We start from the raw sequence: 13,208 nt of genomic DNA on the forward strand, positions 1-13,208 counted from the left end.
TTGTCTATTCAAAATATTTCAACGCTCCCTAATTCACACAAGACTTATTACACCTGTTTATGAGAGATTATCGTCTTAAAATTAAATAAATTTACTTTAGAAACACTCTAAATAAAACTGTCACCAGGATATGTCTACATCGAATGTTTTTACATTGAAATTGAATGTTATATGTCTCGATTTAATTATGTTGTTTTTGTTAAGACTCTAATTCAATAAATAGTACAATGGCTTTCCTCTTAATCATTTTTTCTTTGTTTATTGACGCGATACGTTTTTAGAATAAATACTATGGAGTGCAATAAATAGAAAATTCATGTATTGTTAAGCCATTATTAGAAACAGAAGTTTAAAGTTGACGTGACTGCAAATTACGAGGGCCGTTTTTCCTCAACCTCCGATTGCTCCGTGGTGACGTTACGCGAGCAGCAGGAAGCGGGCATGCGCTGTATACGAATGCAAAACTCTCGCACTACACATTCCGCTATTGTTGACATTCAGGTGTTAGTCGGCGTTGTGCTACAGCTACGTAACATGTCCGCCATCATTGAAGCTCCCACCAAGTGTGAATCGTTTTTCACATGCTGAAGGCCATAGTGCTGCAGAAATCGATCGGAGAATGAGTTGTGTTTATGGGGAAAACTTCATGGTGTTATGCGTGAATGATGTCGAAAGCTTGATGGCCGTAATGATGTGCATTATAAAGGGAGCCAAGGACGCAAATCTGTCGTTTCAGATGACCTGGTTCAACTAGTTGACAGAATGGTTAAAGAAAACCGCAGATTCACCATTACTGCTTTGTCTACGGAATTTCCAGAAGTTTCAAGGTCTGTTTGAATTCATTGGCGGCAATTTCCTTTGAAGAGGGTATTGAAAACCTTGTAAGTAATCGAAAGAGTACCAATCTTGGTGATAAAATTATAATTGTTTCACATGAACTTGTCTTCTATTTATAGCCTATCGGAGGTTGAAAAAAAATGAACCCCGTAAATATGTGAAATTGAATGGGAAGAAACAGTTGATGATCGAACAGCCAAACATTAAAGTAAAATGTGTTGTTGAAACGATAGTGCAACAATTTTCATCTAAGCTCAAGGAATGGTTGTACCAAGGTCTCAAAGATCTGAACTTTATGTTAGAACCGTAGATACTTTGGATATTGAGGCTTTCTCTTTGTATGATAATTTCTGAAACAAATTGAAAACTGACATTATCTATGAGATATATATTATATTATATGGTTATACGCTACTAAGCAGAAATAAATATTAAAAATAAATATTAAAAATTTTTTTTGAATCCTTCACCTAAGTCCTACTATTATAATCTGATAATATTGTGTAATCAAAGCATTATTTTTCAAATTCCCCATATGAAAAGCATAAAGTTTATAATACAAAATGAATATTTTGCTTGAACTGATCGAAAGCAAAACAGTAATCACAAATATCTAAGCATATTTACATGGAAAATTTCTGATAGAATAGATCGTGAACTGTTATTACAGTAAATACTAATAGATCAAGAAAATTATAGTAATAAATGGAACTAATAATAGAAATAAGTATACAATGATTGTAAAAGTGGAAACAATACAAACAAATTGACAATCTCATCAAGTTATTGAGCAATTATATTATTTTCGGTGAAATGACTCAAAAAAAGTTCTTCATCTGATAAAATTAAAGCTAAGAATAAAAGTCGAATTATTTGAAATATGATGGGCGTTCAATAATAAAACATCAGATCATGTTAGATTAATCATCCGTTATCACACGATAACAAAAGTTATACCCTTTACCGACACTGCCTAGTTTAAGGTGAGCAGGATGCTGATTGATATGTATGGGACATACAATCATCTAGTTAGGATCGCTGCCACGAGAGTGCAAAGCGAAGAAGCTAACAATGCCATCTGATGGTGAGGTGCTGCTCTGCTAGTCTGCATCGCTGCCGGATGCTCTCCTGCAACAAATTGAATTTTTTTTTAAATATGGTTATGCTTTGTTCAACTTTTTATATTATCAAATTCAGCAGTATTATGATAATAATGCTTCCCATCATACAAAAGTATCATCAAAATAATCCGTGCTGGCGTGTAATTGTCATAAGAAAAAGGTTCGTTTATGTATGAATAAAAGGTTAAGTTGATGTTAAAGAATTGTGTAATATCAATTGGAAAACTATGGCCGAAAATCAACCAGGCAATTCTGTAGCGCATTATGACTGGTACTATGAAATTCTAAAATGTTAACGGAGGGTGAAGAGGCACTTACAAATATCCCCAAATCTCTAGAAATTGGTTTTCCCCAATATCTTTGGAAGTAAAAGAATGGTCGCAGAAGTACCTACTCTGACCTAGAGATGGCTATGGTTGCTTGAAAAATACCACTGTATTAGAAAGTACACAATCTATTCAGCATATGTTTCAAGTTTGGAGACGCCACGTTGTTTATTATTTGTTTTGGCAGCTATCAATAGTGAACGTTTTGGGTGAATTGGTCATTGTTATGTGATACAATATTTTTATTTTAAAGGCGTTAGCCCAACCAATATAAAACCTGAACTAGATTCTAATTTTGATGAGACTGCTTCTTCGTTATATGCAGTTGGGTAGCAGATTTTAAACCGTATGACCTACGAAAACTAGCATCGTAGTGATCCACCAAATGAGGTGATGACTCCAGGAATGAACTGGATAATCATAACTTGAAAGTGCGTGGGGTAGCAGATACAGTAGGCATTTTAAAAAATATGGTACATAGCATATTAACTGAAAATTTAGATGTGAGGGAAATATGTGCAATATGAGTGCAGCATTTTCTTACAATGGAATAAAAGCAGTGCCATGAAGATGTTTCCATCGAGTGTTTGGCAATTTTTCACAGAAATAAAGCAAAATTATTGCACCGTTCCATAATTATGGATGGAAAGTGGAGCCATCACTTCATCCCCGAAACAAAAGAATAATCAAAACAATGGCCTTAAAATGAGAACCGGCTCAAAAGAAGGCAACGACCGTTTCATCTGCAGGCAAGGTAATCGCGTCAGTGTTTTGGGATGAGTGTGGGATAATTTTTATTGACGATCTTGAAAAGGTTAAAATGATCAACGATAAGTATTATGCGAACTTATTGCAACGGTTGAGCGAAGAGTCAACCAAAAACGGCGAAATTTGATGAAGAAAAAGTTTTTCATCAAGCTAACACAACCGTTATTGCAATGGCCAAAATTACTGAATTTAAGTTTGAGTTTCTACCTTTTTCGAATAAATGACAATTCACAATAAAATATTTTCCATATCTCTAAACATTTTGTGATAATCTGCAGAAAAATTTGGCCAGTTTTGATATATTTCTAAATACTTGCGGGGCTGAAGTTATAAAGAGTCATAGCTATGGATCCTTCCTTTCGAACGAACTTTGATTTATCCAAAAATTTCAATTCTGACTCGAGTTCTAGAATGATCGTGCCGATCAACAACGAGTAAATACAGGCAACATGTTCTTCTAGAGTTAAGGTAGGGACTAGAAATACAGAGTACGCTCTATTATCGTTCATCGAAAACTATCAAATTTTCGAAAGAAATGATTATTATTTTAGTAGATAATGAACCGATCTTCTTTTTGCATCCCATATTTTCCGAGATATAGGCAGAAAATGAATTTTCAAAACTTTGGGGCACTTCTCGCCTCTTTTTTCCCAGAATATTATCGAATTTCAAAGAACTAGCTACAAGCTGGCGTTTAAATCTTGAATGAAAATTTTAGGGAGGTTGAACTCTTTATTTATTGAACTAGTGTAAATATTTGTTAATTCAATTATATATTTTTCATACGAGTATATTGACAAATGAGAGTAATTTCATTAGTTTAAATATCATATTTAACGACATCATTTGTATTGATATAGTAAAGAATTTTCTTCAAATGCTAATATTAAATTTCATGATGATAATAAAAAACAGCTTTCATTGTCTCTGAGATTCAATAAAATATTTAATAATCTTTCGCTGAAACTTCTCAATATGAAGTTTTATGTTGAGACTTCTAAAAAATTTATGAGATATTCCGGAAGTGCATACATAATAGAGATAAGAAGTGTATTGAGTCAATATATATTTCATTTATATGTAGTATATTAAAAACTGACGAGAGAACACTTGTTATTAGAATGGAAGGAGTGGATATAGTAACGTTATTTTCATTAAACGAATATTAATCAACAGATATATTTATTCAAAATTAAAAAAGGGAAGGAAAATTTTTGTTAAAGGAATATGTTCAAAAATATTTGTTTTTAATTGCATGTAGGTGAGTTCCTGTCTATCAATTGTTTCGTGTTTTATTGTAAAAACATTGATCATTAAATATCTCCATGCTTTTACTTAATATTTACGAAAGTACTGAAAAGAAACATTAAGTAATATCTACTTTTAAATTGATTGTTGAATGATGTCAAGTTTACGGCGTAATAAAGATTCAAATCTATGCTCGAGAATTACATGAAGAAAATTGTATTGTATTATATAAAACGCAATTGTATTAATTATCATAAACACTTTATCAACAATTATTTTATCATAAATACAAATGATTGTAAGCAGCTTAGCAAGGAATATATGTATCTTTCTTGAATATACAGTTCATTCAATGAATATTAGTTAGTTCGCTTGTGAGATTAATTGTATTCATTCAACTTATTGTAATTTTGTGTAAAATAAATTTTTAAGAATAATTTTCGAAAACCGAAAATTATAATTGTCGCAGTCATTCGGATTAGTGCGGTCGCGATTTTCCACGCAAAGTGCGATAAAAAAATTCCGACTAAATACTTCAGTACAGCAGCACTAGATCTACGTGTTCAACGATGAACTTCAGGACTTCAGATAGCTGTAAGTGCCAAGTTTCCTTATTTTTATTTATTTTTTTTTTATCTATCCTTATCAAACTCTGGGTAAGGAAGAAATAATCTAATAATTTTGAACAGATAATTTTATGAACGATTTAGATAACTTATTAAATACATTTTGTAAATTAAACGTAAGATTCCGAAAGATTCCGAAAAAATGGCAACTTCAAGTCCAAAAGCCCTAAATTGGGAATTGATTAAATTAAAACTAGAAAATGTCAAACCGTACAACGCAAATATCAATACTTTCATGATCAGATGTGAAAATTTAATAGAGACGTATTCGGTCTATAATGATCAAGATATCAATAATCATGTCTTGGAATGTATCCAAGAAAAATTAATTGATAAAGCTGAAATGATGGGAGGAAATAGGATTGAACTAAATACCTGGTTCAAACTAAAAGAAGCTTTGATACAATGCTTTGCAGACAGACGTGATTTAGACTGTATATTACAAGAAAACGACCATTTAAAAATGAGAGTCTGATAGCCTTTGGAAATAGACTTCAATTGCAGAAAAGTCAAACAATCCAAAGAATCAGTAGATAATAATTTAAATTTAGGGGAAATTGACAAAAAATGTCAAATAAACCATTGCGAAAAAACAGCTATGAACACCTTTACAGCAGGATGTTCAGGCACCATACGCAATAACATGTATTTAAAAAAGCCTGTATCGCTAGAGGATGCTATGGCTTATGTTGACGAGTTCGAAAATTTTGAAAAACTCCATGGCCAATTTTATGAGCCCAGAGTTAAATATAACAATAATAATAACAATGTTCAAACGAATCAAATAAGAAATAATAGAAATAACCAATATAGTGATTACAATTCTTTTTACCGACAATATTTTGATAATAATTATAACAGAAATAACTATGAAAACAATCAAAGATATAATAACAACAATAATTATAATAATTTTCCTAGTCAACCGATAAATGTAATAATAGATATTTCCGATCAAGAAATGAAACACCAAAACTTCAAAAATTCATAAAAATAGAAGAAGAATCGGAATTAAATCATTGTAAAGAAATAAATGAACAAGTAGAACTAGATCTCAGTAAGTTATTTGATGAAGAAGAAAAAGATAAATTAAATGAAACAGAAACGAATTCAGAAGAAAATATTAGAATTAGAAGTTGAATTATTTGATAAAGTGGAATTAAATCTAGAAATACAATATACAGGATTAGATGAATTAAAATTGAATGAAAATTATAATGAAATTGAAGTAAAAGAAAATGTAATAGAATTAAATAGAAAAATAAATGAAATAAATAATGATATGACAATGGAAGAAAAGATATATATGATGTTATGTTAGAAGAATAATGTTGTGTTATGAAACCTGAATTAAATACAAATATATTGGATATACAAAATATCATTGATAAAAGAGAAATAAATAATGAAAATGGCGAAGTTGAGATAAGTTATGAAACAATTAACAAAGAATTTGATATAAATAATAATGAAACAAGTCTAAAATATTTCAATAGAAAATTGAATGCGATACTAAATGAAAAGTTAATAGAAGATCTATTTTTGAAAAACAAATATTATCATTCATTAAAATGGTACGCAATTCAAGAAATTATAAAATGGATTTTTATACAAAGACCTTTTTTTTCCTTAATATTATGTTATAAGAATAGATGAGATTTAGAATTAATAAACAATTTGACTTGACAACTGATGCATCAAAGTATGCAATAGGAGCGGTATTGTCTCAAGAGGGACACCCAATCTCTTACGCCTCAAGAACATTAAATGATACAGAAACAAATTATTTGACGATAGAAAAAGAATTATTAGCAATTGTATGGGCATGCAAATACTATCGACCTTATCTATTTGGAAGAAAATTTACTATCTATACAGACCACAAACTTTTACAATGGTTAATGTCACTCAAAGAACCAAATTCAAGATTGGTTAGATGGAGACTAAAATTGGAAGAATATGATGGTAGTAGCAGATCCATTATCAAGAATAAAACCAGATTGCGATATAAATGCCTTAGAAACAGAATCACTAAATGTTAACATTGATGATCTAGATTCAATAATTCAAAGAGAAATTGATAATTTATCAAATGATTTTGAACCGATAAATGATGACCTATTACCTGATTTATTTATAATATTTAGATGATGTAGAGGAAATCATACAGAATGAAAATATAAAGAATGCAACAAATGATAAAATAAATATTATATCAGACATTCAAATACGACCACAGAGATTCCGACTTAGAAACAATACAGTCCTCCTTAGAAAACCCAATATTAGAAATACCAATTTCAAATAGATCATTGAACACTTATAAACATCAAATTTTAATAACAAGTGGTGAATAAAAAGTAATATAAGAACAAAGAGAGAAAGATGTTTCGATTAATACCTTAGATAGAAAATCAGAAAATATTCCACATTTAAGATTAAAAAGAGGATTAAAAAATGCTGTAGGAAAAATAGATAAATGGCTTTTTGGAACTCTAGATTCAGATGATGAAGAAAAATATGATAATGCTATAAATGTTTTACAACAAAATTGAAAAGACATAATTCATGAAGTAAATTTACAAATATCACTACATAAAAAATTAATTTATCATTATAATAAATCGATTACGACTCTATGGAATAATCAACAGAAACTTTCTGACAATTTAGAGAAATTTCACATTTCGATAGAAAATAAAATGATAACTTCCCAAAATCTCAAAATTCAATAATATTTCAACGTATTATCTCTTTCTTGGCTCACAAGTAACCTTTTCCAAATCTAAAATAATTTTTGCTACCCATGTTCCAATCCTAAAACGTAAAACCTAGGAATTTTTCCATTTATATCCTATAATCCAAAATCGTACAAATTGTCAAAATTGTACCTTACTTGGCCAGAAGTCAAAAAGAAGTTAATTTTATTAAAGAAGAATGTCCGACATTAGAAGAGAAATATTATTGTAAAGAAACGTTTAAGATAAAAGACAATTGTACTATTGAATTGTTAAACGGATGATCTGCTGAAAATTGTGTTGTTAGTGAAATAAATCTTCAAGAAACTAAGAACAAGTAACAAATAACGAACTTTTAATAATTCCAAATTCAGAAACTGAAGTGATTTCTAAATGTGTTTCGGACCGTTATTTGAAAATAAGTTATCCATCAATTATAAAACTTCCAAAGAACTGTAGTATTCAAATAGAACGTGAAATTTTCTCAACCAACATACAAATTAAAAAAGGAAAATCGATAATATTAACGAAATTTTTAAATAATCAAATTTATAAATCTCCAAATTTAACCAACATAGATTTTGACAAATTATATGAAATAACTAAAATTACTAAAAATATAAAACCAATACATAAAATTTATAATCCGCAAAGTCATGTATCAATTCGACTATTTACTATAATAATAATAATTTGTGTAATTAATTCGAAAATATAAAAGTAAATTTGTGAGAAAACAGAAATTTGAAGAAAAGAAGAAAGAAACCATCGAATTAGAAGAAGGAAGACAACAAAATATGAAAAATACCTCCGTCATTTTTCATTCTTAGGGATGGAGGAATTATATGGAGAAAATTCTAGAAGGACATTTATATAAAACGCAATTGTATTAAATATCATAAACACTTTATCAGCAATTATTTTATTATAAATATAAATGATTGTAATCAACTTGGCAATGAATATTTGTAACGTTCTTGAATATATGGTTCATTCAATGAATATTAGTTAGTTCGCTTGTGAGATTAATTGTATTCATTCAACTTATTGTAATTTTGTGTAAAATAAATTTTTAAGAATAATTTTCGAAAACCGAAAAATATAATTTGAGTGAGTGTTTTTATTTTCATTATCTTTTGTCATTAAAGTGAAACAAAGATTTTCGACTCATTTGTAGATACTTTTTATTGATAAATATAAAATATTATGAACTCTTGAAAGAAACTGAGTAGATTGAGATAGATTTTTCACTGTCTAAGATAAAGTAGTAAATGCCGTTACTCGTTTGACAAAGAATCTGAAAGTTTATAATTTCATATACCATCAATTTATAGAACACTTTTTTTCGATCTGGAAATATTCGATAAAACATTTCTCTCAACTCACGAGTCTTTTAACAAACCGAAGTTGTTCCGCACAAAACTTATATAAAGTTTGAGTGTGTTTTGATCAAAGAGATGCTCTGAATATAAATAAGTAACAAACACAACAAGCATATCGTTTAAGTCTCTCTAAAGAATTACACAAACTATCGGAAAACTTTGAATTTGTAGTTTACTTTCAGAATGTTAAAGTAGTGCTCGAATGAAAACAGCTTAGAAAAAATGATGAGCAAATTCTATCTATACTTCTTTCCGGATTTCCGGATTGCAGTCATATTTATAAAACAATTTTACGTCAAAATTTATCTCAAAAAAATTATTTCAAAACAGTAGACACCTAAAATCAAGAACATTTAGAAGCATTTATATATATATATATATATATATATATATATATATATATATATATATATATATATATATATATCTGATGAAGCAATTAACTAAATTTAAATATAAATTATAAAGAATCTCGACTCGAGTCAATCTTTTATCTTTCAATCCATAGTCATTTTCTAAAATTCTCAAGAAGTGCATTTTAGTTCATAATTAACTTCAATGGAAGCAAAAACCTCTGTGGATTATGCACATAGCGAAATAATTTAATACGTTTTTTATTATTGATAATCCATAAATCTTTTCTTATGCTAAATAACAAACATGTTGATGAACAAAATATAAAATTCGAGTATATTGAATTTGTGGTTCAAAATACATATGCTTGGAAAGAAACATCCAAAGATTGTTTTATTCATTTTTTGAATTATTTGATGAATAGATCTATTTTTGTCATATCGGCTTCAATAACTATACAAATTTCACAACACATTTTAGTACATTTTTCGTGAACTTCTGTCTTCATAATAATTTTCTCTTAAGCCAGTGCAACATCTTGAATTTATTTGCTAAATACCCTCTTTACTATTACACCAATATTTGAAATTCATTGCTGAAATCGGTCAAGTGCTGAAGCAGCATTATTTATCTACGAAATAATAATCTATAATAGTCAAGTTGTTTAGATATAATGTTCCATGAAGTTCAAATTGCTTTGCGAAGTTTCCTTCTCAGTTTTGATGGAAATATTTCAACTTCGAATTATAGTTGTTCGTTATTATTTGAAAAATCATAAATTTCTGTGTACATATGCACCGCTAACCATTCATTTACACAACATTGAATTTTATTATTACCCTCTGTATTCATTTAATAAAAAATACATCACATAAACGTCCATTAATATGATTAACTGCTTAATAAATTGAAAGTTCCCAGAAAGCCACTATCAAATTATAATTTAAAATGGATGCATGCTCGAAACTACCCTGCATCGACGACATAATTTACATCCTAAAGAATAACTCGCATTATATCTTTCCTCACAACATAATTTACGGCGGGCTACAAATAAGTCCCTCTCGAAGTTACATACCAAAAGTTATAACTTCGGTTTAACTTTCGGTTGAGCGAAACTTTTATTTGCATAATATCACGATCTCGTTAGAGGCAACAAAAGTCAAACCTGGCGATGATTTTTTTGGAGCAAAAGAAAATTTATTATTCGACTTGACGTAGGGATTTGAATAAGGTTTATAATGGCATTGGAAGTTCAAGTAGAAATATACAATACGAAACGCATAAATGGTATAATATTGTTTCTTTGGTTTTACAATGAATATTTAAAGATAATTTAATCTACAAGAGAAAAATTAGATAAGTGGGATACAGTTTTAATATATGGCTTGATATTAGATCACTTTTCAACTAAAGATAAATGCACTTAATATTGGATTGGCACTTTGACACAGTCAGCTCGGATTTAAATTCAAGCAACTGAATTGAATTTCTGTTTCAGAACTCCTTCTTCCATGAATGTTCGAGGGAAATCAAGCAACAATAATCACTTGTACTGGCATTCTATAAACATCTACATTTAATCCTTTCAATCCTCTCCTTTGGAAGTTATAATTTCCAAACCGATGTATCAGATAACCAAGAGATTAAAAATTCAAGTCTGTTCGAAGAAAAATTGATCTCGTACTCTAAGCGTCATTTTCAAATTAAGCATCATGTTAAGTGATGTTAGCTCTCGTAATACCTTGCCATTACGTTTCACAATGATGACGGTGTTGATTCTATTGATAATTTGCTTGAATTTGTCGCGATCTCAATTAATTATAGTGGAATTTATTCTTTACTTCAGTTACTGAATATAAAAAAGTTTTGCCTTGAAATTCACTAGCAAATTGTTCAAATTAATGGTGAAGTTGTAATGATAGAAATGTACGCAAGTGGTATTTAATAAAAGTTCATGATTGAAGACTTGATAATGTGGATAATCACCGAAGCAGACGCTCCAATTTGGACGAGGTACTACAGTAATTTTAGTATGAAGATCAGTTGTTTATCACAAGAACACAAAACAAAGCAAAATGTACATTTTTTGTCTTTTTTGCATCACTATTGAAAATATTGTGAGTTTTTTAACAAAATCGTGACCGTGGAGAGAGCACAAAAATTCAAATGAGCATGATTCTCTTACAATTTGTGTCAAACTGAGGTATTCTGAACCGATACTATGCGCGTTGCTACAAATTACTGGTGAAATACATTTCACAACAATCCATGGCACCACATTGCCTCAATCAGAATTACTAGATTTTCCAGCATACAACTCTAAACTAGCATCATCAGATCCTCATCTGTTTCAAGAATGAAGGATTATATTTATAGAATGCGGTTATAAAATATTTTTTTGATTAAATCCCTCATGAACAAACAAGAGTTTGTTATGATACAGACAAGAGATTTCCACTGACATCGCACCCAAATATTACTTATTGATTACAAATATGCGATTTGCATCTAACTAACACAATACTAACATTTGTGCCTGATCGATAAATAAATTCGAATTAGTGCATTTGAGTTAACTCTCAACCGGCTTTGGTAACTCTCCGCCACTTTTGAACATTTTTCAATAATTCGTCGAACTTAGAAATCCTGTGGAGTACGTAGCTGGAAATATACCAGAAATCATTGGCCAGCGATGTGAGAGTTTTTGGATTGAAATTAATGATTAGTTTGAAAATATTGTTACTAATTGGTTCTAATTATCTGTTGGTTATTTTTTTGTAATAACATACAAAGGATGTTTAAATAGTTATAGTGATAATGTCGAAATTGCAGAAAATGTATTGGAATTTGTCTCACAATTTATATTCATAAGTAAATTTTCTCTTACTCTATATTAGAATGGTTCTTGGGCTATGAATAAAAATAGAAAATGTGATTTTTCCACATTTCCGATGGATACACATCTCTTCTACCAATACATTATTACCAACAAACGCTGCACGGTTAAATAAACTTGAATTCTATAAAGTCATATTGCCGTCGCCAATCGAGGTCATCCAACAAAAGTGTCGTTCATACTATTGGTCCGACATAGAATGGGCATTGAAACATTGAATCAAATAATAAACTGAAACTCTAAGAGAGAGCGTGTAAATAGAACCTTTTGGGAGAAGAATGATTGTTTTAATGGCCGATTTTGTTTTAACTGTGTTTGTTTTACTTATAAAATTAGTTGTAGTGGACGCCAGAGAATGATAGGAAATTATACGGACATAGTTAATCAAACGTTTCACATCCATATAATAGTTTGAGTATGAACAAATCGAATATTTCTTATATATATATATATATATATATATATATATATATATATATATATATATATATATATATATATATATATATATATATCTAGAAAGCTTACGTGATAGAGAATCGAATGAGCACGGTCACCCTCTATATAAATATCCATTACAAAAAAAAACCCTTTCTACTGTGACAGTTTCTTCAATACATCAGCCAAAGATTCCACTGGTGTAGTTGGCGCCACTGGAGCAAAACAGACAGACGGCCAAAGACATCTTATTAGTGCACGTGTAAAGTTTTAACGTTAATTGTTAAATGAAAATTGTGGAAAGAAATAGTGATGCCAGCATCAAAATACTCTTTGATTAGTGAAATGTTGAATTGTTTTATTGTTTTATCGTGATTTTTTTCGATAAATGTGAAAACGAAGGAGACTTTCTTGACGAGTCTGATGTAAATATTCGTGGCAAGTGTAGCCCAGAGTCTCAAGTCGTGAAAT

The 13,208-nt window shown here is 29.7% G+C and overlaps 1 protein-coding gene across 1 annotated transcript in view; it reads right to left on the bottom strand.

Annotated features, from left to right (window-relative positions):
- Positions 1–1,800: 1,800 nt before the first annotated feature.
- LOC130443090 (lachesin-like) overlaps positions 1,801–13,208 on the bottom strand; it is a 506,360-nt gene continuing 494,952 nt past the window's right edge. The window contains exon 7 of the mRNA XM_056777553.1: positions 1,801–1,965. Within this exon, the coding sequence (XP_056633531.1) occupies positions 1,859–1,965 (107 nt within the window). The 3' untranslated portion in view covers positions 1,801–1,858. The remainder of the gene's footprint in view (positions 1,966–13,208) is intronic.

The sequence above is a fragment of the Diorhabda sublineata genome, chromosome 4 (assembly GCF_026230105.1).
Source record: "Diorhabda sublineata isolate icDioSubl1.1 chromosome 4, icDioSubl1.1, whole genome shotgun sequence".
Classification (NCBI taxonomy): Eukaryota; Metazoa; Arthropoda; class Insecta; order Coleoptera; family Chrysomelidae; genus Diorhabda; species Diorhabda sublineata.